This window comes from Osmerus mordax, chromosome 7 (genome assembly GCF_038355195.1).
Source record: "Osmerus mordax isolate fOsmMor3 chromosome 7, fOsmMor3.pri, whole genome shotgun sequence".
Lineage (NCBI taxonomy): Eukaryota > Metazoa > Chordata > Actinopteri > Osmeriformes > Osmeridae > Osmerus > Osmerus mordax.
Window position 1 is genome coordinate 16,443,464 of NC_090056.1, and position 27,352 is coordinate 16,470,815.

Here is a 27,352-nt window from a genome sequence, read left to right on the forward strand (position 1 = left end):
ACACCCCTCCTTCATATATCGCCCCCACCACACACACACAAAAACTCACAAAACACTCAAACCCCAACCACACACACCGCCGTCTGACTTTAACTGCCTTTGGGAGTCTGAGCACAGGGAGCGGTGGAGAGGGGGAGGGAGAAAGGGAGGGAGAGAGAGAGAAAAGCGGTCCCAAAAACACCTTATCCGCCTGTTAGAGTCTCTGGTCTGACCACAGAGCCACGGTTTACAGTCTCCACAGGCAGCCAGACGCTCAGCCGGCGCCCCTGCTCTCTCCCCTCCCCTCGCTGCTCTCTCTCCCCCCGTCTCTCCTCACCTCACCTCCCAGAGCCTCAGAGTAGCCAGGGGCCCTGGGGGGTAGGGAAGGAGGGAAGAAAGGAGAGGAGATGAGGGAGGATGGTGGGAGGGGAAGGAGGGAGGGAGGGAGGAGGGGAGCAGGGTGGCGGGAGCAGGGAGGAGGGCGGAGAGGGAGGATGGTGGGAGGGGAGGGAAGGAGGGAGGGAGAGAGAGGATAGCAGGGTGGCGGGGGCAGGGAGGAAGGCGGAGAGGGAGGGTGGGAGGTAGCCCTCCTGTCTATCCCTCAGATTTAATTAACGGCCCACTCCGGCACGGAGACGGCGCAGCAGCCTGCTTCCCGTTCTTCCGACAAACACACACACACACACACACACAAACACACACAAAGCTGGCCGCCGCCACAGTCGCCGTCTGCCCTCCCCTGATACCGGCACCACACTCATTCATCTCTCTCTTTCTCTCTCCCTCTCTCTCTCTCTCTCTCCCTCTCCCCCTCTCTCTCTCTCTCTCTTTCTCTCTCTCTCTCCCTCTCTCCCTCTCTCTCTCCCCTCTGTTTTTCTAAAGTTTTTTCGCACAGAATCCCTCAGTTTCTCTCTCTCTTCAGTTTTCCAGCCACATGCCAGCTGTAGAAGTTAAACATGTCGAGTGGAGAGATTTAAATGGAGAGGTTGACACTACTGAACAAACAGAAAGGGATAGAAGCTGAATGCTCGTACTCAGTACCGTCTTATCCTGACCCTAACCTAAACCTAACACAGTCACATACTCTGAATTGTCATGTTAAAATACTAAATACTTTGGCTATGACAGTAAAGTTGCATAGTTCACAAAATCCAACTTCTAGCCCTTGCTCAGCATGAATGACTGTACAACTGCCTGAATGCCATAATTAGAGCTCAACCTCAAGCAAGGGGTTTTGTGAAAGGGACTCCAAGATGTCCAACCCACTGGAGTGTCCAGGATTTTCTACGACCTCACAGGTCAGCCAACAGATGTGTTAAGATGGCCCTATGGTCGTATACTCGCCCTAACCTCCCTCACCTCCCTTCACCTCTTCAGACCTGTGTGAGGGTATGTCTCCACCCGTACGTCTCTAATTTCACTGGCAGACAGAATTAGAGCCAGTGGATGATCGGATTGGACTTGTTTACAGGACACGGAGCGAGCCGCTTAGCCACGCAGTCAAATCTCCCTTTAAAGCCTCAAACTGACGGATTTTGGGCCTGGCTCCCTTCCGGCACCGGCCACACCGTACTCCTCCACCCCCCCCACCCCCCCCTCATCCCCCCCTCACACCCCCCCCCCCCCCAACTCCTCCTCATCCCTTTGTGTCTTCCTCCATTAAGATTACTGTTCATTTGGGGGGGTGTTTTCTCAGTTGAGCTTAGCTGGCTGATTAGACAGTTTTTTTTTTGGGGGGGGGGAGAGAATCCAGCCCAAACACAGGGGTCTAAGTCTCTGGCTGACTGGAGCTGTTAACACTCCAGCCTAATCACCCTGGAGAGACACCCCGGCCGTCACATCCAACCGACCACCCCTCCGCCGGGTTGGTGCTGAAGCCACCGTATGGACGAGGAGGCCCCCAGACACAGGAGATCCTGGAGATACCAGGGTGAGGAGTTAGGGGGTGATTATGCCATTTGTGCAGTGTGCCACTCTGGATAATGGGATAAAAGGGTCCACGAGACCCCCCTGGGTGCTTCAGGGTTCAGGCTAGTTCAAGACGAGACCCCCTCTAATACCACTCTGTGTGTGAGAGGCTCCTATATGTTAAACCTACTCAAGCACCCAACTCAGGACTTGTCCTGTCAAACGTCCGGAAACATTACAGAAGTTGTCAATACCTGGTTCCACTTGCTGCAAGTGAATGAGTTCCTCCGGTCACGCTATCTGAGATACATTAAATAAGTGATGTCTGAGATGAAACCAGCTCTACTGTAACCTTCTAGACACTCCTGCCAACCAGACCAGTAGGGGACCCCAGACTCTCTTAATCCCTGGGTGTTGACACAACACACCTTGTCTGACCCACTGCAGGTGCTCTTGTTTTACACCTCACAGACACACTTGCCAAATGGACCATTAACACTTTGATAAAACATCTTATTGAATGACACTGTATTACACAGACACTGTTTACTGTTCATAGATATCCCACTAGAAGTATCCTGGAGAAAATCGGGTACGTTTTTGGTGGTTTGAATGAGGGTGTAAGCTTCCTGAAAAGCTTGAGCTTAACACAACACACCATGGGTCCTGTTCTCACATGAAACTGGATTAATGGCAAACAAAGCTATTTATTCAGTGGTGATTTAAAACAGGGGTTTAAGATTTAAAAAACCCCAGAGTGTGACAGGAAATGGAAGAATCTAATCGACTTGAGAGCAGGACAGTGAAGAGTTAGTAATAAGATTACATTAAGTTGCCCCAATCAAACAAATTATTGCAGGGATAATGTTTGATACTTTAATCAACTATTTGATTTAAAGGGGGCGATGCTCTAATCAGTGGGGAAAAAAAAAGAAAGAAAAAAAGTAAGAAAAAGCTCATTTACACACACAGTTCATACACACATTTCCTACCTGATCCATCCTGACCTCAGACACACCACACACACACACACACACGCACACACACACACACACACAGATAGCAAGGATGGTCTCCTACCTGTGTGTCCAGTGCTGGTGCTGAGGTCGGTGGCAGGCTGGCCCTCTGGCATGCCGTGCTGTCTGGTGTGATGCAGGTTGGAGATGATCGTAGAGAGGTCACCGTCCCGACTGCATCACACACACAGGAACCAAGGGTTAGGGGATCGGAGCGGACACACACACACACTTGCAAACACACAACCTTGCGAGACAAACGTGCACACACATAGGCAACTCCAACCACATACACACACACACAGTCACAGACCTTCTAGTCTATACATACACACAATTCTCTGTTTCAGTCTTCTAGGCAAGCTGGTATCCAAACATCCATTAGCTTCTACTCTGGCTGTGCTTATTGTCCCAGGCTTGGAAGTGTGTAATGGACAATGACAGACTCCTGCATCAAGCACTTCTGGGTCTCATCCCTTCTCATCTAAAATCTTAAGATGCATTAATCAACACATTCAGGACTCATAAGTGGTTTATGAGCTTAAAATGTGATTATCGCTTTTTTTCTTAATCACTCCCCACAAAATCAGTTAGAAAGAAAAAAACACACCGGTCGAAAATCTACAAAGACAAGAACATCTTGGAGACGTGATTCAGTCAAAGCATGAGTTTAGGTTACGATAGAAACTCTGTGTTGTTAACCATAGCCCGTTATTGCAATGCTAAACTTTTATTTATTTCCAAAAGATCAGCACAATGATCATCGCTAACCATTATTCATCTCCATGGCAAAACACAGCTAAATATCAGTACTGTTACATCACTACTAATGACACACCATCCTTTCAGCTTGCCCCACAGGACAGTTAGCTAATGCAAATAAATCTGGACGTTTGGACACTTCAGTACTGATCAAGGGTCACCCTGATCCACTAGGCACCCTGAACTGTGAGTAACATCCCTGCCTTGTCCTTCAGAGCCTGACTGGGGGATAGGTGAACAGATTAAGGCCTGGGATCTGGTTTAGTTTGACCTGCCCCGCCCCTATTGAGGCTCGCTCATTCTCCGCACGGCCCACGACAAAACTGTGTCATGTAGGTATTTTCCATTCAATCTGATTACAGCTCTGATCGCATTATGCGGCATAATGATGGAAAATAGCCGATTAGCATTTGAGAGAATATCATAGGCATACAGTACCGTAACTACCGGTACAGTCGTTGTCCTGTACAGCTGGTGACATACATGGACTAGACATTGACTGGTATGAGATGAAATTATCATTGTTCGCCTGCATGGAGTTAGTTGAAAAGTGATGTCGTCAATGAGCGTTGCCTGAAAGCTTAGCAATGTGTAGACATTCCACATACAGTGACGTGTAACTACATATTTTTAATCGTTGCTTAGTTTTCATCTATCGGCCCCGATTTAGGGGAGCTTAACTGACGTAACTCGAACGCAAGAGTGTTCATTTTGCATTCAGGCAACAGTTTTTTCGTTATGAGTTCACAGGAAGGATCTTAAGCTAGCGCCAGAAGTTTCGGGAAGCGATTGCGAAAAAGCTAGTTGCAGTGACGGGGGTTAATATGACAGGGCAGGCAGAAATGCCTGGGCTGAGATGAAGCAGATTGTTATTGTCTGCCACCACTCAGGCAACGGCGAGGCCACACTGTTTGCGGCTGCTGAATTCTGGGTTTTACAGCACCATGATTACAGGCTCCAACTCGCTAATGTCAGGCTGTCGTGCTCCGAGCTGTTTTCCAAACAGATGCAGGGAATTTGTTGCGTCTGATTCTGACCATGTTTGGTTATCGGTCACTTGTCAGTCAGCGGGAATCGATGAGTCAGGAGAAAAACAAGGCAAGGCTCAGTCCAAAATAGATCCGTCTGGTTACTAAGCAAAGAGAGAAGCTTTTGTACAGCTTGATGTCACACTTAAGTGACATGACATCCACAGTCATCATTGCCTTCAATTCAAATACTGCTTGTAGAAGTAGGCTACCTGTCACAGATGCATGTGAGTACTTAATATTTGTACCTACTACTGTACTACACATTTGTGATCAAATCATTTCTATTTTCCAGCTTCTTACCTTTCGTAACAGCTGAAATGTGTTTACAGACCACTAGGATTGAAGCTCTGCCCCTGTTAACTGCCCCTTGACCCCCCCCTGAGGTCTATCACTCAAAGTGAGCGCCACAAAGCCATCCTGAACTTCTCACAGGGGCTGTGTGCTATTATCCCCTGGCAGAGGATCCACTGTAAGCCGTGACGGGCAAGGACATCGTTAGCTGGGTAATTAGTGCACTTTTCCTGGGCTGTCCTGACATGGACGGTTAATGAGGCCCGTGTCCAACTCCTCCCCCCCCCCCCCCCCCCCCCCCAACCCCGCTCACTCAGCCTGGACAACCAAGGTCATAATCTGCCCCTCAATGATAGCAGACAGGGAAGGTGAGGGTGGGGTTAGGGGTGAGAGGAAAGGTAGGGGTGGGGTTGACAGGAAAGGTAGGGGTGGGGGCCAAGGCATGGGTGAGTTTGGGTGTTTAAGACCGAGTTGCCTGACTCAGCGTTTAGTGTAGTTCAGGTTGGGGGTGGGGACTTTGAGGGGGTGAGAGGGGGGTTGGTAGCGGTAGCGCCCGGTGACAGCTTAAGAAGGACATGAGCCACTCCTTATCAGCTAGGCGCATGCCGGAGACAATCATCATCTCATCACGGGCTCATCGCTAAACTGGTCAACACCCTCCTCACCCGCGTCCACAGGACAGACACTGTGACCCAGATACACCAACTAACTGTATTTCAGCCTCTCCAGCAGTAGTGGAGCCAGGAGAGGTTCTGGGGGCCCCAAGGCCCCATCATTTACATGTCCTTCAACCCACATATTTCTGATTGTTAAAAAAATCATGAATTGTTACGATATAAAAAATAAATAATTAAGTGGCCCCCTCCTTTTAAAATGGGACCCCACCCCCAAAAACTCTGTTTACGCTACTGCTTTCCAGAAGACATGGGGAGCCCCTCCTTCTGGCAGGGGGACAGTGTAGCGGCGCATGTCCCCACGGTACCACACTGTGACACTGGCAAGAGGAGCCAAGGTGCCGCGGTGGGAGGTCGCGGTGTGAGCTGGCACGGGCTGGCAGCTCGGACACCCTGACGCCATGTCTGACAGGACCACAGAGGAAACCGCTGACAGACTGACAGAGGGGGGTGGGGGGGCATGAGGTGACATCACACACCAGAGAAAGAAAAAAAGAGAGAAAGAGAAAGAAGGGGGAGAAAGATACAGCATGCCTGAAAGACCTTGTCTGTATATACTGTACGCTCTTTAGACCTTAACACAAAAAAAAAAAACACTATTCCAACTTCCAAAACTTATGAGCATAACATATTGAATAATGAAGAAATCTGCAGAGGAGGTGCTTTCCAGACAAAGGCTGCTGGTATTAAGAGACTCCTGGTACAAGCACCAGGCAGCAAGTTGCAGAGGGGGGTTCAAGCAAGCAAGGGAGTAATAAATAAATACAGAAATAGATAAATAAATGAGGTTCTCGTGTTCTTGTGGGGTTTCCCAGCGGCCCCTATCATACTTAAGCTGAAGTGTGGTCGATACGGAGAAACCCAGAGAACAAAAGTAAACCTAAATAAAACATATCGTAAGTTGATCATGTTGAGGTCCGGTCTTCATTCACAGGGCCAGACAGAAGGTTTTGATTTCTTGCTCTGTACTTCCCTTGTATTATCTGTATCGTCTTAATATATTGTTCCCAATATTGCAAAACAATGTGGACATTGTTGATGTATCATTGTTCATTGTTGATGTATCTTAAACTAAGATAGGACCAGACGTCTGAGTGGCATGATGTCTGGGATTGAACTTGTCTTCAGAGGCACGTGAACCTCACCTGCTGATGTCTAATCAAGCATGCATCTTTTGGTAATAAAGTACGAAGACAGTAATATATTAAGACTTTCTTGCTAAAAGCAAACTCTTCTCTGCAATTACATTGTTACAGCTGTTGCCATGGAGAAGCCACGTGAACAAAATTAATAAGTCTTCAGAAGTTCTCTACAAAGCTCTAAAACATCCACTGACTAATTGTGCTCTAGGACAAAGCTTTTAGCAATAACCGTCTGCTCTCAATGCTCCATTACTGTGAGCAGGCTTCTGAAGGGTCGTTCTCAGACAAAATTCAAGACGAGATCTCAAAACAGATCAACATGAACAAATGCAACCTGTCAACAACACTGGTAATGCCATGTATTACTAAATGGAAACAGGCTTCTATCCTCCAATTAGACTTACTCTCACCGCTACACAACACCATTACTTTGTATTGAGCGTATAACTATCCCACTACCAGGCCTGTACCTACCAGGATTGAAAAAACACATTCAGGTTTCATGCTAGCAGGCTGCTATACATGACCCCCAATGGATTCAGCTTCCAGCCTTGTGGTCTGCTCCTAATGAGGGATGGGCCAGCTCTCAACAGATGCAGAGCGTTCTGTGGAGGTGTCCATGCTAGCCGCTAAGCCTCAGCTATCACCAAAGGGAAAAGGATGGCGCTTCAAGTTGGTCTATCGCTCTCTCTTTGTGTCTCTCCAAAGTGGTTCTGGTGACAACCTCCCTCCGCCCATCACAGTCAGGTAATCTACTTAGACATTTACAATACTTAAATATTTGCCACGTCTACTTTGATACAAAACATATACATATCTGTCTACCTAAGTAATGAATGACAGGGCAACATTTTGGCCTTGGGCTTGATTTCATTTAAAATGAGTGATAAGTTGAGTTTACCTTCTATGGGTAAATAAAGATGCGCACTGTGCTGTTTCCTCGAAGGTGCAGCCTAAAAGACCGACGTCAGCAGGTGGACCTTATATAATCCGTGGTGGTTGCTCAGTAATTACCTAGACTCTCAGTCAGCAGTTTTAAATCAAAGCCCTGTTATCTACATCCAACTGAAACAACATTCAGGTAGGCTTCGTTTTGCCCTTGAGTAACAGACAACATACCTCGGCTACCTCCTGTTAAATATTCAGCCTTCAAGAACGAGGACGCTTACCCATGATAGGTTTGACGCTCTGGCTAACAACGCATTGGTTTGTTCCTTGTTGTCATTCTGACTCCGATGACCCAGTCTCTGGTTATGTCTTTGCAGAGCGCAGGGAGGATGATGCGAGGCGGCTAATACAAGACAAGACCCCGTTAACTTCTGTTCCAGATGTGCCTTCAATGTGACAACCAACCATTAATCATGGGGTCTGCCTCTGCAGCTCTCCCCGCCGGCTGCCCGAGGCCTGGGGGGGTCGCCGGGCTTGGCTGTAGCCGGGGCATGCTCTGCTACCTCCTCAGCCACAGAAGCCAAGACGCAAGCCTCTCTACGCCCTTCTCCATGGGGTCTCACGAGCTAATCGTCCGTAAAGCCGATGGGTGGACACTAACATTAATCTGGTTACGAGATATAGAGTGGAGATCTATGATAAACTTGACAACTCCTATTCCAAGGATGACAACCTGGGGAGCGGTGAGGGCCGGACCTTAAGGACCCCGTCACAGGGATGCACCCTTAACATTACCACAACATTCACATTGGAACCTGACACAAAGTACTTTAAAGGTCCCATGACATGAAATGTTCACTTTAGGAGGTTATTTAACATTAATATGAGTTCCCCTAGCCTGCCTTTTGTCCCCCAATGGCTAGAAATGTTGATAGATGTAAACCAAGCCCTGGGTATTCTTCTCCGCCTTTGAGAAAAGGAAAGCTGAAACGCTCGGTTGTGAAAATGTCCGTTTTGTGACGTCACAATAGGGAAGGTTACCTCCCCCTTTCTCTGCTTTGCCCGCACAGAGAATTTGGCCCACCAATGAGAAAATGATCTACGACCGTGCGAGCGCGATATTGGTTTTTCCTCGAGACATCATGGCTTGCAAACGACCGAAGCATGGCAGTTAGCGCCGCCTCTTTCTCCCTCATAGCATTTAAAGCTACAGACACAGAAACGGCACGTCCTGAGGAAAGCTCATTGTTGGACTGCTCGTAGTGGCTGTAATTCTGCACCAAGGCTGAATTTCGGGAAAGAGACTTCAGATACAGTATTAGGGGACCACTAAGGCCTATATAAAAGCATCCAAAAACAGCATGTCATGGGATCTTTAAATTGTGCAGGGAGATATTTTATTAGAAATTAAAATTAAGCTACACTATTCTGTGTAAAAACATAAACAAACCTGTACACTTTATACTTGTCTACAAATAATCTGAAAAAAAAACATTTAGACTCAGAGTGGAAATTTACAGTGGCATCCAGAAACACAAAACAAAACACTACATTCTACTCTGTAAAGTATGTGTTTTGGCGTTGAAAGCTAACACGAAGTTGCTGTGAGTAAGAGGGTGTGACACACTGCTATCCCCCATTCACATGGCGTGTGGAAGGACCACAGATACACACAAACACACACACACACAGCCTCCCATATTTTTCACCATCCATCGGCCAAATCCGATTGTTTCAGACCCCTCTACGACTCACTTACGAAGCCGTGGTCAATAGAAATCAGATTTCCGTGATTGGACATCCCATTATGCGCTGCGCCCAGACCCACATTCAGGGGGGGTAAAGTAGCGCGGAGACGGATGCCCGGGACAGACCGGAGCTGTGGCTCCAACGAGTCCGCCGCCTTTTAAAGGGTAAAAGCCTGACATATTAGTCATAAGTGTTCTTTAAATTCATTATCATCTTAACACGCAAGCGGCGCAAGTGTCGGGAGGGGGAGGGAAGACCCTCTTTAATGAGGTTAGAAGATCCATTTAAAGCTTCACAGTCGCTTCGCTAGCCTTCGTGTCACACGCGGGTCTCGAGACGCCGGATGGGGAAAAAAACCTCCTCTTCCCTAATGAGGTTGTACAAGTGGGTTATCACCCAGCTAGCATCAACGAGAGTCTGTCTTGAAGGAGTCTGTGAGATATGTTATTGACATTTTGGACAGCCCCAAACAACAAATGATTTTGGTAAAAGTTCCTGTTTGCTGACAGAAGAAAATACAAGACGCAGAAATTAATGAAAGAAAATAAGGATGTGCGAAGACAAAAAGATTTGAAAAGGTTTTATTAATTCCCAATTCTTTTGATTTCATTTCAGTTGCCAAAAAGTGGAGTATGCCATCAGAGCCTAGCAGCCCTGTCCTCATTTGAGCTCATTTGGTTCATCTTAATAGGGTGACCTTTCAACGACCTCGGCAGTCTCTGTGTGCCACACGAATGTGCCACACGAATGTATATGCACACATCTGTTTACAACCGTCTGTGTGTGTGTTCGTGTACACAAGCTTCCTTTTGAGTGAGTGCTTTACAGTGTAAAGACGACTTAAATCTAATGTAAAGGCATAACAGCATTTACTATTTACCAATATTAGACTCATAAATAATTCTATCTAACCACTCCAGTAAAACATGTCAGCTTGGACATGTTAATAGTATTTTTTTTTATTTACTTACACACGTAACAAAAAGATTGTAATTGTGAACACTGTCAAACTGCTCATTATAAATTGTATGTATTTCATTTGAGTTCCTCAGCTGCACAGTATGTCAGGGTGGAGCTATAATATGTAGGAGAGCCACAACCATGATGTCCCTACCCTCTTACTGCTTATCACGTGTAAAGGTTTGTAAGATATTGCGTTGGCCTACTTAACAAAAAGGCATCATAAAGCAGTTGCAAGGTTTGATACTTTTTATAATTGTGAACATATTGAATAGCAAAACAAAGTGTAAAACACCTAAGGAACAAAGGCTCCTTCAGCATCAAAAAGGCTCAAGTCTCAACTACCACTTTCCATTTCCTCTCTGTCATGCATTTGTCTATTTCCTAAAAATGGCTTTTGTGCATGTGTGTATGTGTGTGCGTGTTAGGGGTAACCACAGATGAATTATCTAAAGCACACTGTGGCCAGTCATATGCTCCTGCACTGCGTTTAAAACGTAGGTAAATGCCAGGTTTCTCTGACAACCATATGCATGGTCTTTAAGAATCTATTTGAGCCTCAGCAGCTCCGTGGCACTACGTCTGCATGCAATGCTTGATACAGTATCTATATTTCTTTAAGTATTATTGTAAAAAAAAATATATATATATATATATATATCAGCTTTTCCATCCACTGTCCACCAATTTTGGTCCACCAGTTCTAGAATGTGCTGAGAGTGTGCATTGCACATCAAGCAGTAGAACTTTGAACATTGCATTGGATGGGGGGGGGGGGGTTGCAATAACTTGAAAAAAAAGAGTATTATGAGCTGGCGTGGTGCAGCGTCTGGGCCTTACCTCTTTCTCATGATACTGTAGTGCAGCTCATCTTCCTGCTTGATGTGGGCATGGTCGCCACTGGTCCTGTCACTCCCCTCACTGTCGTCACTGCTGAAAATGGAGGCCAGCTCCTTCTTGGGCACTCGGTTGGGCGGCAGGGGGATGGTACGCTTCTCGGCCAGGCGCCCGCGGTTCTACACAACAAGCCACATAGACAGGGGAGAAGAAAGCTCTTAGAAATATGGCTTAACTGGTAAACACTCTCGTACTAACATGCTAAGGCTAATAGGTTGCTAATATGCTAATAGCCGGGGCTAAAAAGGTTAGCGCTCGATATGAGCCACTCAACAGTACGAACCGTAACAGCTGACTGGATGTGCATTGACCACTGTAATAAGCCTCATCACTCATAGACCGAAATCAATAGCATGACAGTCACTGGGAATATGGCATACCTTTGTGGAGGAATCCTTTTAATGAGAAACATGCTACGTCCATCGTTCTAAGTAGCATTTAGCATTATGCACAGGAAATGCTCAGATTTAACACATAAAGGACATACAAAGCTTCTATATGAGTATATCAGGATCAGCTTCAAATTCACAGTTTCCATACGACCATTTATGTTCACATACATGGTTATTAAGAAGCTATAGGGTCAGGGCTCCTTGAGTCATTTGGCCACTAAGCCAGGAGAAAAAGGGATAAGAGAGGAGTGTGGCCCTCAGGGGTTTAGGGAGTGAAGCTGAGCGACCTTTAATGTGACCTGAAGAGGTCACTGCAGATTAACACAGGCCAATCAGAGACAGGGGTATGGAGGGAGAGAGAGAGACAGAGAGAGAGAGAGAGGGCGCAGAGAAAAATGGGGAACAGATAAAGAAAGAGGATATTTTAAAGTAATGGTGTTAAATCTAAGGAGGTAATACAGAAAAGGTTAGTCACAAAATGGAAGAAACTTCACACAAGTAAGGAGACAGCAAAGCATTGTGGGTCTGTCCAGTACAGCAGAACGGACCTGTCTTTGAAACTCTCCCTCCCTCCCTCCTTCCAACTCCCACTCCCTCCCTCCGTCTCTACCCCTCTCAGCGCCTACATCTCGACTTCGCTCTCCCGGACGCCTCCAAGCCCTCCAGCTATCCCTTCCACCACACGCAACCTCTCCCTGCACCCCTCCCTCCCCGCTCCCTCATCCCTCCATCCCATGAGGGGAGGCGGCGTGAGTGGCAGGCAGGGGCAGGAGTGGGGGTGGGTGGGTGGGGGCGCCTAGCCAAGAGGCAAACAGGTGCAGCCCCTCTGGAGTCTCTCAAGTGGCAGACATTAAAAAGAGGAGGGGAAAAAAGGAGAGAAAGATGAAAACATCCCTCAGGATGAGCAGGCCACATAGTTCTACACGTTTTTTCCGACTTTTTCTTTCTAGCCTCAAAATGTTTTCTTTTTTTATTCTCCCCCCCTTTCTTCCTTCCACAGGCCGTTGAGAGTGGAGCTGGAGCTTTGTACAAGTTCTGTTCTGGCGTCTGAGAAGAGTGGATCTGCTCCTGCTGGTGTCTCTTCCTCCGAGCTCCCTTCTGCACACTGCCGTTCGGGGGCCTACAACTTTATGGGCTACTCTCACCAACTTATAGAAAGGCCTACACACACACACACACACACAGGCAGACACACACTCGCAGACACAAACACCTGTCAAAAGCAGGCACACACACTAACTCACACACCCAAACGTGCACAAGCCTAGACGCACACAAACGCACACCTGTTCCCTAAGAATTCCCCTCCGGAGAGGGGATTTCACTCGGAGCATGCCGGCGGTACGGTGCGTGCCGTACTAGAATAATTTGTCTACGAACAGTGAGTGTGCCTTGGTGTGTTTACAGACAACCACCCACATGGTCCTAACATACCCAGGCCTCCAGCCCTCACTGTTACACCCCCCCCCCCCCCTCCCACAACACCCCCGCAGCCACCACCCCTTCCCGGAAACCCCCTGTCCTGTCTTCAGTAGCACTGACGCAGAACTGGGGGTTGGCTCCCACCGCTTCCGGCAACACTTCCGCTGTACGGAGGAGGGCTCTCCAAAACAAAACATGAAACACACCCCATGGCAGCGCACGTAGGAGTGTAGAAAGAGGTGCACACACACGCGCACACACACACGCAAACTTACTGTGTGGTCAGGCTTCTTTCAGCTATGGAAAAAAGTCTCTCATAAACGTCCCACTAAAAGCACCTCTATGAATATCACCTCCTACGCCTTCTGTCTGACAGTCAGGCAGCCAAGAAATATATCTGCAGTTCACACTGACAAAAAAACACACACACACACACACACACACATACCCTTACAAGCACACCCACACTCGTACAGACACACTGACGCACGATGCCAGGCACTCTCCAGATGGGGTCCATTAGAATGACCACTTCAGTATGAGACACATCCAGAAGCCTTACCAACCTCTCCTTCCAACTGTTCAGTTCTCCTGGCAGAACTCAGTCACTGCCACACAAACCGCAAGGCCACAGAGTTCCGCTAGCACACGCACATGTATGTGACGGATTCACAGTCACGCCACATGGAACAGGGATGGTATCTTCAGCTGTTCTCTAACATCTATACATGTGCTAGAATTGTTAAACATGGTCTAGAATTGTCCTTAAATCATTCACTGACCACCTATTGGAACAGAAAGTCTGTTTAACTATATGTAGCAGTACCAGCACACTGCCCAAACACACACATAGACTTGCACATGCGAGCATGCACCCACCTACACAAACAAAACCAATAACTTCACTTATGTGGCCTATGAATCATAGGGTATAACATTTCACACACAATAATAATCAACAGAATTGCAATTTGTTGGTATGAAGCTGAAATTGGGAAAAAATAGATGAAAATAACTAGCCTCTTAAAAAAAAAAAGCTTAATTTGACATAATTCTTAAAAGCTAATTATTGTAGATAACTTACTTGACCTCAAATGAGATTATTGTGTATTTTCTTTCTTTGCATTATTTTCTGAAAGGTGCAGTGCCGCGCTGCTGATTCTAACCAGCACACGCACACGCACTCACACACAAACACCCATACACAAACACACTCACACACACACACACACACACACACACACACACACACACACACACACCCACACAGCGGTAGCCGCCCCTGACATTCCTGCAGCTGCGGCGCTCTCTCTCTCTCTCTCTCGCTCGCTCTCTCTCGCACGCGCCCCCCCAGCGATCTCCCTGGGGGACGGATGCCTAATGAGTCACGCGCCTGTCTGCCGTTACCTCTCAGCATGTGTGTGTGTGTGTGTGTGCACGGAGGCAGGATGGCGGGCCGACTTGGCGCGAGCACTAGGGGAAAGGGGGAGGGGGAGTCAGGAGACGACAACAGGGGAGGAGGGGAGGGACGGGGGTATGAGGGGGAGGCGGATGGAGAAAAAAAAAAAAATGTCTGCCGTTACCCCAGTCACATAAGACTACTGGACCAAAAGGCCAAAACAAACAGCTGCTGTGCTGAGTGTTTGCGTGGTCCACGGCACCACGCAGTACAAATATACTTCTTGTTTGCTCTCACCTTCACTAACTGTGACTCACCCAGGAAGCCTTCCTGACATCTCTGTAGATTAGGAGCACTGCTGCACTTCGGAAGTCTGTCATCAGCAAATGTCAAATCATACTACCATAGCAACAAGGACGGAATAACAAACGTTTTAAATACTAATTATAATGCACATGCCTTCTTGTTTCCGGGTCAGATTTTTAAGGATGTCGAACGGTCATAATTATTGTTAACTTTACACATAAAAACACTTTACAGTATTTACAGTGATGTAGTCTTGGAGTGGGGGTGGCGATGTACACAAAGGCATGAAAACACTTGTCTTTTCATAATCAGAGAGAGAGAGAGAGAGAGAGAGAGAGAGAGAGAGAGAGAGAGAGAGAAAGAGAGAGAGAAAGAGAGAGAGAGAGAGAGAGAGAGAAGGAAAAAGAGAGAGAGAGAGAGAAAAAGAGAGAGAGAAAAAGAGAGCGAGAGAAAGAGAAAATGTGAGAAAGCACTGTGGGAAGGATAGGCACGCTACCAACCGACCCCCCTCACCCCCCACTCCCCTCTCGGCCCACACATCTCTCTCACACACACACACGCACACACACAAACACACACACGCGCAGCCATGGTCCCCACATCTCACACACACACAAACACACACACACGCAGCCATGGTCCCCACGCGCTGAGCTGAGCGGGCGGTTGCAGCCCAGTGGAGCGGCGCGGGAGGGATGTGGGGGGAGTTTAGGGGGGCGAGAGACGGCGAGATGGGGTGGGGGGGTTGGGGATTTTGGAACGGCGCTGGGAGGTCAGTGGCTGTGCAGCCAAGGGTGCCAGAGTGTCTCTCTCTCCCTATTTTCCCTCTCTCTCTCTCTCTCTCTCTCTCTCTCTCTCTCTCTCTCTCTCTCTCTCTCTCTCTCTCTCTCTCTCTCTCCCAGCCTCTTTTGCACTCTCCCACTCTTTTCCTGTCTATCTCCCTTCCCCTCCGTCTCCTTCTCTCTCGGCGTGTGTTTGGCTAGGCCCGCCAGGCCAGCCGTGAGAGAGTTTAATGGACAGGTAACGACTCTGCCATTCTCTCCCCTAACAAAAACAGGGGAAGGGAACGACAGGTGATAGAGGGAGGGCGAGAAGAAGCCAAGTCCAAGTTTGAGTTTGCGTAATAAGGTTTCCTTGGGTCATACAGTGGGAGTTTTGTGGGGAGTTTTTAAACCCACAAAACACAACGACAGAGCACAAAATTCTCTTTTAAATAGTGCTGTTTGCCTCATTCCCACAGCTACTACTAAAGTGTTGAGACTCTAGTTGAGCCAGCGTTATCAGTGAGGCGGCATGGAGTGAGGAAGTGATCTCTCCACTATCAGCCAGGGTCAGTCAGACACACACACATGGCCAGCAGTTTCCACTAATACCTCAGCTGGCTTCGTCATGACCAGCTGCAAACACCCGATAGACCAACACCTTCCCCCTCCCCCGCAATCCCTCTGCACCCACAAACATAAACACCTAATCACAATGCGCACAAACACAACTTATCTTTCACATGCAACTACACACACACAGACACACACACACAATCTTTCATAAGGTGGTCAGCGACATATTGAGTGCAGGCTAGCAGCTAATAGCTAATCTGCGGGATTAATTGCAGACTTTTATGCTAAATTATTCATAGGGCAGGGAGAGAGAAATAGAAAGACGAAAGAGAGAGAGAGAGAAAGAAAGAAAGAGAGAGAACTACTGTACTGTGGTCAATCCTGTCAATAGGTTGTACTTAAAGTATTGATCCCCATCACTGAGACCCCTGGTGAACAAGCAGATCCTCAGGGACACTCTTACACTAATACAGCCAATTCACCAAGACACACACCCACAACTTTCACATGCTACCAGGCCAACCACTGATCTTGTGGTTGCCATGGTAGCCCAGCCTTGGCGCCACGTCAGGGACACACACATACACACACAAACACACAGTGAGCCGACAGAATGGGTCTTCACATGGCCAATTCTCACCATCTACCCAATACAGTATATGACAACTGGTTCCTGCCCAGACTTGAACTGTTCATGCAAAACAGGATTATGACCCAAGAAAGTCACTCCCCATGTGTATAATGGCTACTGCTCCAACAAAGTATAGCTCCAACTGACAACCAAACGAAATATCAGGACTTTTCTTATTGTAGTGTGTTAAATAATGTTACACTCCATTGCACTTTATAACCAAATTGATAGAAAAATTTCATTATGAAAACGTCACAAGTAAGCCATAACTAATAGAATAATAATGCGGCCCCACAACCCCCACCCCCCTCTTCCGTAGCAGTGTGTTGTAATCTAGGGCCGAGGGGGAGCCCCTGATTGGAAGAGGTCTTTTACGAGGAGGAGAGTGTAATTTCCTCCCGGCCTGTGCCGCTTCCGCTGGAATAACAGAGAGGAGGAAGGGCGGTTCTCATGGGAGCAGCCAGCCAGCAAGTCAACCAGCCAGCCAGCAAGTCAACCAACCAGCCAGCCAGCCAGTCTGTCTGCCAGCCAGCAAGTCAACCAGCCAGCCAGCCAGTCTGCCAGCCAGCCAATCAACCAGCAAGTCAACCAGCCAGCCAGCAAGTCAACCAGCCAGCAAGTCTGCCAGCTCAGCCTAACCCAGCCTGGCCAGCTTAAACACAAACACACACACAGAACCACTCGTACAAGTACACACAAATGTATTCATAAAAGCAAACACGCACATGCAAATGTACACATGCTCAAACATACACAGGCTTAAAGACACACAAATATGCGGCTTCTCATTAGACAATGACCATGCCAGGAACACGACTCGACTGCTTCAAATTGAAACCGAGAACCAGAAATGTCCTTCTTCAAGTTCTGTCGTGATGACATGCTAAATGACATGCTGCGCAACCTCATCTACTCATAAATTCTGTTTGACGTAAACATGAGGAATCTAAACACGTGACGTTACACACGGAATGAACACTGCCTAGAAATCGTCAGCAGCACGGCACAGCTTCACAGCAACACAGCCAAAACAACTCAGACAAGCTCTCGGTTCTCTGCTAAGCCTAACTGTGCGTCTTCTACAGCTACAATGGATGTCTTCTTTTTCGCTATGTAGACGTGTTTAACATTGTTAAGTGGTATCTGTGGTGGTCTGGAGGGGTGGGCTGTGTCCTCAGGGTGTCACCTGAAGATACAATATTGAGCTACTGAATGGAAGAAAGGATTTCCAACTGTTCCCAAAGTCGGAAATATGAATAGGGCCTCACTCACACGACAACAACAATTCTAGTTTTTTCCAACTTTTTTTTTGTGAAGCCGTGAATTTGTGATATCCACTCTGAATCTCCTTCCTCTGCACCTGACCTCAGGCGGCAGGCTCTATCCCCATTTCTGGCTGTGAATAACGTCACCAGTTTACCTGTATCACTCAAATACCTCCGGCTTATCTAAACCGCCTTTGCCTTGCGTGCCTCACACACAATAATCAGCAGTAGCCATGCTCAGTAGCTCCCTAAGCCTCTTACACCCTTCCCTCAAGATTAGCACTTGGGAGCGACGACAGATGCGCTCCGTAGCGATAAAACACACACACACACACATACACACACACACCACCGCTCGCACCTGCGTGGACAGATTTGGTGATGGTGAGCCAGAGCTGTGCTTCAAGTGGGCGCATGTAAATAGTGGGGCCACGCCTGGCTTGCCTCTGAGGCGGGCATGGGGATGTTGGCACAGCTAAGAGGGCACCACATGGCAAACAGTGACCGGTTAAACAACCAACAATAGAAACAAGAGCTTGAAGAGGCCAAAGGGGCCTAACTGGTCAACCATTCACATTACTCATTAACTTTGTCTAGAACACCGATTCCTTCTCTTCTTGAATGTTTAAGCAGGTGTTCATACTACTTATGGCAAATTGAGTTGTTGAAAAAAACATACATTCATTTGATCACTATGGATAATTGCATCAAGGAAATATGGTTGGCCTCATCTATTCTAGGCTGATCCAACTGATGTTTCACACAGCAGACACACACACATACACACATATATATATATATATATATATATATATATATATATATATATATATATATATATATATATATAGACACACACACACACACACAAACCATGACTTCATCCAAAAAATAACCACCTTGCACTTTGTCGAACAGATATGTTTGACTTGATGTTAGCCCTCAAGCTAACCAAATATTCTCCATTTACTACAAATTATTCTACTATGTAGACTTAAAATTACACACATTTTATATATGAACAAACTGAAAATCCAACAATTTCAAGTAGTAGATGAGACAAAAAGACCAATACTAGTGAAAACCAAGAAAGACTTAGAAAGGTGAGGGAACTGTTGTCTTACCACTGGAGACGATATTCGACACCCAGGGCAATCACAGATGGGAGGATGTACCTGTAAGATTCCTTTGGACATAAGAGTCTTCAAACTTTTTCCTGAGAGAAAAAAGAAGAGAATAAATTATGTTATTAATGTACATTAGCCTATGCTCTACTGTTTGTACTGTGACATGGAATTAGGAATACAAGCAACAATAGGCTTTATCCATTTATACATTTGCATCTGGTATTAAGCAATTTTCAATACAAAATCACCCTAAAATACTTGGAGAATTAAACATGACGTACAATCAATTTTCAGATTGTCTGCCTGCTGACTATAGTAGTATCAGCTCCTATACCCAACATGTACCAATCAATGGAGTGTAGCCCCTCTACAGCCCTGTGGTTGGGTCGACAGTTAGGGTCCTGTAACCTCTCTGTACAGTCAGTGTCAGATATGAAAAGATGTATTGGTTTTGACCTGTGGGGTACATGACACCCTCCCCAACAAACAACGTGGCAGTTAAATGACTAAACCCGGGGTGGTGGGTGGGGTGGGATTTCAAAAATAAGATGCTTAATTACCCAAAAGCAGTGTGTCATTACATTCATCACATTCACTGTATCAAACTATCTATCTATCTATCCTATATAAATAACCGATAGATTATATCAAGGCAATAACTATTACATCAATGGCAAACAAACAGTCAACTTTCTTCCTTATTTTAGTTAAAACCTTAAACAACTCATTCAAAATAGCAGAACATAATCTTCTGACCGTAGACAAAGTGCAAAAGTGCTATGTTACATATCGCACCGTTCCGTTCAGTCGAGGAGTAACACCCATACTGCATGCTGTGTTGCTCAACATAATAATTCGCCTTACAACTCAAATGTCGTATATTTCATTAGGCTACCATTTAATGTTTAGGGCTAAACCACACTAAATGTATAATGTTCTTCACCTTAGTCCACGTGCACGACTCCCGACGCCCAGTTTTGATGATAGTCGCTGCCTTAAACTGTGTGTCGCTGCTTCTAGATACTGCGCCGTTTCTCATCTCTCGACTTACGCACTGGTGTAATGTAATGCTGAGTAACCCTTTCACTACAAAACCCCGAACTAACACATGGCACTCCGTTTAACAAACAATGTATAAAGTCGAAATTAAGGCATCCGTCTCACAATTGCCACGCCATATTTAACTCACTTACTAGCGAGAAGATTTGCAGTGCTTACCTTTGTGTCTAATACTTCGCTTCCAATCTTTGGCAGTCTCCCTTCCACTGACAAACTGGAACTCATTGGGGGTGAGCCACTCGCCCCGGTATTTGATTGAGGGTCCCTTACTACCTTGGCACAGTTTGTTAATGTAAAGCAAAGCCTTGTTCTCTCCACACTCCACTTCGATGCATGGTTCCCCGTTGTCAAAAAACGGTTGAAAGTCGGGGATGGAGGAGAACCTCTCCAACATTAAGTCGTCCGGGTGATGGTGTAGGTGCTGGTGATGCAGCGCCGAGTCGTGGAGCCCCAAGTACGCACGATGATGGGCGAAAATATGGTCGTACGGCGGTGGATGAGGGGTCACAACGGGGATAGCGGTGGCATTTAAAGGGGCCAGGTATTCGGACTGATTGAAGGCAGCCAATGCCATATCGTCCCCATCCAGTCTCTCCTTTTTGATGGCCGGCATGTTACTGGAAGCCAAGTGCCGGTAACAAGTGATTAGCAGCTCGTCCGACCCAACTTGTGTGTCCTCTTTTCGGAGTTGGTCAATCCCAGACTTGAAGACGCGCCACTTTGTTTTACGCAGGGCTCCCGTGTCGCTTTGTGACAGCGGTCCGTTGAAGTTCCCCGACAGATTGCCATTCACTAGTTTCCAGCTCTCAGTAGCCACGCTCTCCGCCAGCCTCGCAGCTACACTCGCATGACGGATCTCCCCGCGCTCCTGCCCACTACATTTAATCGGACTTGTTCTGCTAATGCCAGACATGTTCGGCAGACCTGAGCAGCGTAAACATTGTTCCCTTCAAAGATCAGCCCGCTGTCTGTCTTTTTAATTGAATCTATTAAAACATGATCATATTTTCCTTCATTTCTTTTAAATGATACTTTTCATGCGCTTTGCGAATTGCGCAATATAATTATAGCCTAATCTTTTGAAGAATGAACAACTCTATAGACTCACAATTTACGATCTACTGCCAAGATAAGCAAAGTGGTAGCCAGTAGCCTACTATATATTTGTCACATATATAGCCTATTTATAATAAACGAAAATATCCGGGCCGCATAATAACATTTACTGTTTTGAAAAAATCGTTCCAAAAAGGTCTATTTGTGTAAAATAAAGCAAATTAATGGGGCTTTTGAAATAGTTGTTTTTAACCCTGTGTATATCGTTAAAGTCACGCTGAAGTTCATAGACCCAGACCAAACAAGATTTGCACTCTCCGCCGCTTCTCAACTTGGCCCATTTAAACAGCGGAGGCTTTGCGAGCGCGAAAATTGGAAGGGGGGTTCTCGACGGACGTCGTTATTGCGTAAGCCAGAAATTGTCACATCTTTTGACTGATAGTTTGATATATCTTTAAAGCATATATATACTTTTGTGTTTATATCTCATCTGTCATAGCCAACCCTCCAGGCAATCTAATGCAAAAAATTATAAACCTTCACCAAGCAACTGTTTAGTGTAAACATTAATGCCTGTAAACAATGTGGCTAGACATCCTTGAATAAAATATGACTCACAATCCTTCAAAATACGATTTTAAATCCATCCTGCAAAATAACATACAACATGACAAAGACTGTGCAGCTCCACAGTAAGTACGCTTTGAGTGGATCGTGGACGTAGGCCTGCATGTGGTTCTGTACACTGCTGCTGGCTGATCTTCTGGGCCTCAGGAACCTCTGACCTGAGGCCTGTCTGACCCCATCAGAGCAGCACCACCCAGGTGGGTCCTCCAACACATGGAATACCCATTGAGGAGAAGAGGTGGGGCCCCAACACTGGAGGGCGGAGGTCTATAAATCAGGCCAGGCAGCCTCTGTCCCTCACAGGAAGGAAGCACAGCACAGGGGGACATGAGGAGAGCCAAAAAAACAGGAACCAGGTACATAGCTTGTTTTTACGGGTCAATGGCATTTGAGCATTTTTAAGTAAAAATATCAATATTGCAAAAAAATTAAATGTTGTTTAGACCTGTATATTGTCAACTTCCTTGCGTGCCTTACATCAACTATCAGGACATAAGCTATCACAGAGAATGATTACTGACTCAAAGGTTACACACACAACAGCCATGCAATCTTTACTACCTTGTCAGTCAAGGATAAATACATAAAAGACTAAGAAAATACACTTTTTATATTCTTCAGGGTTTTGAGAAAGGGTAGAGCAATAGAAAGAGTTATTCTTGCTATGTAAAATAACTGTCAGGACAAACAATCAGTCTGGATACTTGATACACAATCAAACACCCTTGCAGACACTATTCTGGGCCCCAGTTACAGTAAACATATTATAGAGCAAAATAACTCTGAGCAGGCAATGTTGTCACATCTCCTTAGTTAAATATGACACAATATTTGAAGAGTAAACTAGACAAGTAATTATATACTGTAACACCTTCTGACAGAAGAAACTACCAAGGTCAAATTAACTTATAGTGATGTAACATTTACAGTAGATAGAAATTTCCTATTCTATTTCACTGGAATCCCACCCACTGAACTAAACAGGAACCCCTCTGTGGAAAAGTGTGGTGTGTGTGTGGGTGCTTGGGTGCACCTCTGGGAGAGCCCTGGTGAAACAGTGCATCACTGTCGCCAAGGGGACGGCCCTGCCTACACATCCTTCTTGGTGTGACTCACGACCTCCATACTTCCATCCATGTGTACCTCCTCTTCTTTGTCTATTTCACTCAAGGTATAGATACTCCAACACCTTTCATTAGTTCTTCCTCATACATCCACCCATTCTTGTCAAAAGTATCTATCAGACACCCATATAGCGAGACCTGATTTGCTGATGCCTAACGACAACATCTGATCATCCGTAGTGCAGTTTACCATGGCTGCAGCCTGGTCACAAGGTAGGAGGTGAAAGTAAAACTTCAAAAAGAACGTCTAAAACCTTGACCGAGAGCAGCAGCCAGAATACTGTTTCTAGCTTTTTATAGTTTTTCCTGTCTGGAACGCACCCTAATTTATCGCTACTTTTATCATATTATACATTACATTATTAATATCCTCTCCATGCTTTTTAACAAAAGGTCTCGTTCACCATAAGCAAAATAATATAATATAATTTAATACAAATAGCAAACATGGCCTATGTATGATCCGATTAGGCAGGTTTCAAGAGCTTTTTTAGATTGATTAGGTTTACGTTGTTGTTTTATGTGTTGTATAGCCTATGCATTAATAACTAGCCATTGACAGAACTGGGAGTTTTTTTCTTCCACTTTTAGTCGACCATACAGAATCCCCTTAATGACTCCCCCGCCTCCGCGCCGTTGTTGGCAGCGGCCCCGGAGCCGCAGCACTGCCGGCGGGGGAGAGAGGTAATAAATAACCCGGGGAGAGGAGCGGAGACCGCCGGGCGGTGCACAGTCTGACCTGACAAATACTCACTGGAAAACCATCAGAGAGCGGGAGCCCACCCCTAGCGCTTGGAGCCAGCCTTTCAGACATGAGCAGCAATATATATAGGCCTGCCCCTGCCGGAAAAAAACGGCGTCTCCCTCCCATTGATGTCCAGGCACCATCAGAGACACGGTGGGAGTAATTAACGATTTAGAGAAAGGTTATAATTTCTTGGTTGAAATCTCAGTTTTCTGTAAAAACTAGCACTCGGTCTGATAAAAAGCAGCATATTCTGCTTTCAGGCAAGGGTCCCCAAAAGTGGGTTTTGGGGAATGGTGAAAATATTTCTGGGTGTGGTAGTAGTAGGCTGTAGGACGAATTTTTGAATTCATGAAGAATGAATTCAAAGGTCAAAGCCGGATGTTTCTTCTGAAATTATGTGGCACTCTGAAATAGTCAAGAATTATAGGAACAAAAAGGTTTTGAATCCTATTAAACTGTCAAAGTTCACCAAGAAAGCGTTTACAGTTGTCTCAGCGCAAGCGGCGGATGTACTGTAACATTAGACCCAGAGAGTCTCGTTGGGTTTATGTTGTCGTGCCGGCGCCTTTCGCCTCCATCGGCGGATATGTGGGGTCAGGCGGCTGTCTGTGATCCCACACAGCGGCTCTTCCACGTGGGATTTATTTCCTCGCTGGACGGGCAGGCTGGCGGCCCATGAGGATACTCGTTTTAGCCCAGTGTCTGTAGCTGTCAACGCCGGCAGAGGCGAGCGGACACCTGACCCCACATATCCTCCCTAAACACTCCCCTTCCCTGTACCCTGTAGCCCACCCCGTCACACACACACGCGCGCACACACACACACACACACACACACACACACAATCAACAGCGAAGGCTGCACACTAGCCTACACCAGAATCCTCACAATAGCCTGCTTCCTTTCCTTTGAAGTGTTTTGTTAAGGCTACATGCTCTCGTGATTAGGGGGTCAGATGAATGAGCGGTTAGAGAAGCGGGCTATGAATCAGAAGGTTTCTGGTTCAATTCCCGGCCATGCAAAAAATGGCGTTGTGTCCTTTGGCAAGGCACTTCACCCTACTTGCTTCGGGGGGAATGTCCCTGTACTTACTGTAAGTCGCTCTGAATAAGAGCGTCTGCTAAATGACTACATGTAAATGTGATATTAGCATCTGGAATTCCATTGATAATCAACTACAAAAAGCTTTATCCTTCACCAACCAGGCACCTGGTATGAGATGGTCTTCCTCTCCTACCGGCCATGTTAATAATTTGTGCAGTAAAAGATAGCGTGCCTCTCTGAGTTTGTGGGAGTTATTGGCACAATATTCCGCACCATATTTGTGCGAGGCAGTGATAGGAACATAAATTATTTCTTATCTCTTCCGCAATCCATTTTTCAAAGGGTTCACTGTTTGAAGGGTAGCGCCAACAGCGAACCCCATATCGGCAACATTTGCCTTCAGAGTCATTCTTGAGATGTTAAATTATATTTAAAACAATGGACTAAAACCATGTTATATTGTTATATGGACTGCCCTGTCTGGAATTGTATTATAATAACCTACCTGCTTTGTCAATTTAGTCTATGAAGCCATGACGGCGAACAATGTTTGTTTTACATAGGGCCCTGCTGTAGCCTATACGTAGGCTATTATAAGTAGCCTCAAGGCCTACAAGCAAAGCCTACTAACCAACATCAAACCGGCGTTGTAAAGAGTTAATATCTGCTCGCAAAGAATAAATCCCTGCTCCCTCAGTCCCTATTGATTTTGCCCATGTGAAGTGAAACCAGCAATCAGCACTGCGGTTTGAAATAGCCCTGAAACTAGAGCGGAGACGTCGATGAGTCGCCGACACGTTTCAATTAGCGAGCCGCCCCGGCCTATCTGTCCCCCGGGGCGCCGTGCTCACAGGGCCGGTCACGCCCGAGACCAGGGGGTTGGGGCTCACCGAGCGAGGAAAATCATCGGTAAAATGATATGTTACCTGCTTGTGTGTATCCGTCATTTGCCAATATGCTGAGAGAAAATGTTGCACCATGCAACAACTGCAGACCATCTGAGACGTTGATGATTGAACGATGTTTGGCTTTTAGCAATTTGACTATTTGAAGTTGGCAAAGTTACCACACAGGCTATTAACAAACACAGACATAACAAAATATAGCCCAAGTAATTTTACACAGGTTGAAGTTTACCAGTGCCATGCCGAGCCAGTTGTCATATGCACGTAGGCCTAATAGGCTAATTAAAATAACTTTTCCATACAAAAGTTCAAGCTTTTGAAGATCATGAACACCAGTTTTTCCATACTGGTAAAAGCTTTCAAAATGAATTTTGCTGTGACAAGAGTTAATTTAGTGAGAAGGAAACGGGCCAAAACACGGGCTGTATCTCAGGTCTCCTCCAGGACCCTTCCACCCTTTTGAAGGTAACGAGTAACACAAAGAACATGACCCTAAAGTCTATTTGTAGGCTAGTACGGCTGTGAATGACTGTAAATATGAACATGAGGGAGCCCAGGGGGATGGGGGTGGGGGATGGTGGTGGGGGAAGGGGGCGTCGGATTGGCCTCTCTCTGTGACCCTGAGCCACGCTGCACAGCTCTCTGACAGTTCTCATCAACAACAGTAGGCTGCACACTGTGGAGGAGTGTGCAAGCGGAGCTGGGGGTTACGGGTGAGCCAGGGGGGGGCGCAGCGACAGCTACCCACAGCCCCTCACCCCACCCGCTGCTCCTGAGCCCCCCCTCTGGCCTCTCGCTCCGCGGCTGGCTGGCAGCTCACCGCAGGCTCAACCCCCTGCCTCTCCCCCCTCCCTCCCAGCCCCCTCCCAGCCCGATCGATATGGCTCTTCGCCTTTCATCTGACCATAGCTTTAGAGGAGCCGCACTTCCTGGAGAAAACCCAATACAGCACTCAGTCTCAGGGTAGCTTATACTGTATGTGTGTGTGCCTGGGTGTGTGTGCCTGGGTGTGCGTGTGCAAACGAGACAGAGAAAGACGGAGAGGCATAGAAAGAGAAAAAAAGGGGGGGGGGGTATAGGAGAGAAAGCCAAGCAGTAGATGTGTTTGAGAGAGCATGGAGGATGATGTGATGAATCAATTAAGTAGCAACTAGATAATTTCAAATTCATACCCGGTTTTACTGTCAACACATGCAGCCCGACAGCTCATCTAAAGAGAAATAGATACAGTTCATCATAACTCTGTTCTTTCCGTTAATAGCAAAAAAGTTAAATAGATACCTTTGGTAGCTTGATGCTGTGAACCGTAGATGATGAGAGTTCAACTGCCTTGTGCTTCTCTTTGAGACAAGAGTTCACTGTTTGTAGAAAATCCTCTTCATGAATACTCCAAAAGCAGGAGAGACAGCTTAATCCGACTCCTGTTCCTCCCTCTGCTTATTCCACAGTTTCCTAAGTCTTGTTTGTGGATTCTGAGCTACATTTGAAACATCTTCCCTCAACAGCCAAATTTTAACCCTTGTGTTATCTTCGGGTCATTCTGACCCATTAGTCATTGTGATCCACCGTCGTATTGCGACAACTTTACCGCATACAAAAACAAAGTAAAGCA

At 46.4% G+C, this 27,352-nt stretch overlaps 1 protein-coding gene across 1 annotated transcript in view; it reads right to left on the bottom strand.

Moving 5' to 3' along the window:
* samd11 (sterile alpha motif domain containing 11) overlaps nt 1-21,196 on the bottom strand; it is a 31,655-nt gene extending 10,459 nt beyond the window's left edge. The window contains exons 1-4 of the mRNA XM_067239106.1: nt 20,395-21,196; nt 19,174-19,265; nt 11,241-11,416; nt 2,968-3,077 (exon numbers count right to left, since the gene is read on the bottom strand). Coding sequence (XP_067095207.1) covers nt 2,968-3,077; nt 11,241-11,416; nt 19,174-19,265; nt 20,395-21,148 — 1,132 coding nt within the window. The 5' untranslated portion in view covers nt 21,149-21,196. The remainder of the gene's footprint in view (nt 1-2,967; nt 3,078-11,240; nt 11,417-19,173; nt 19,266-20,394) is intronic.
* Nucleotides 21,197-27,352: the final 6,156 nt, after the last annotated feature.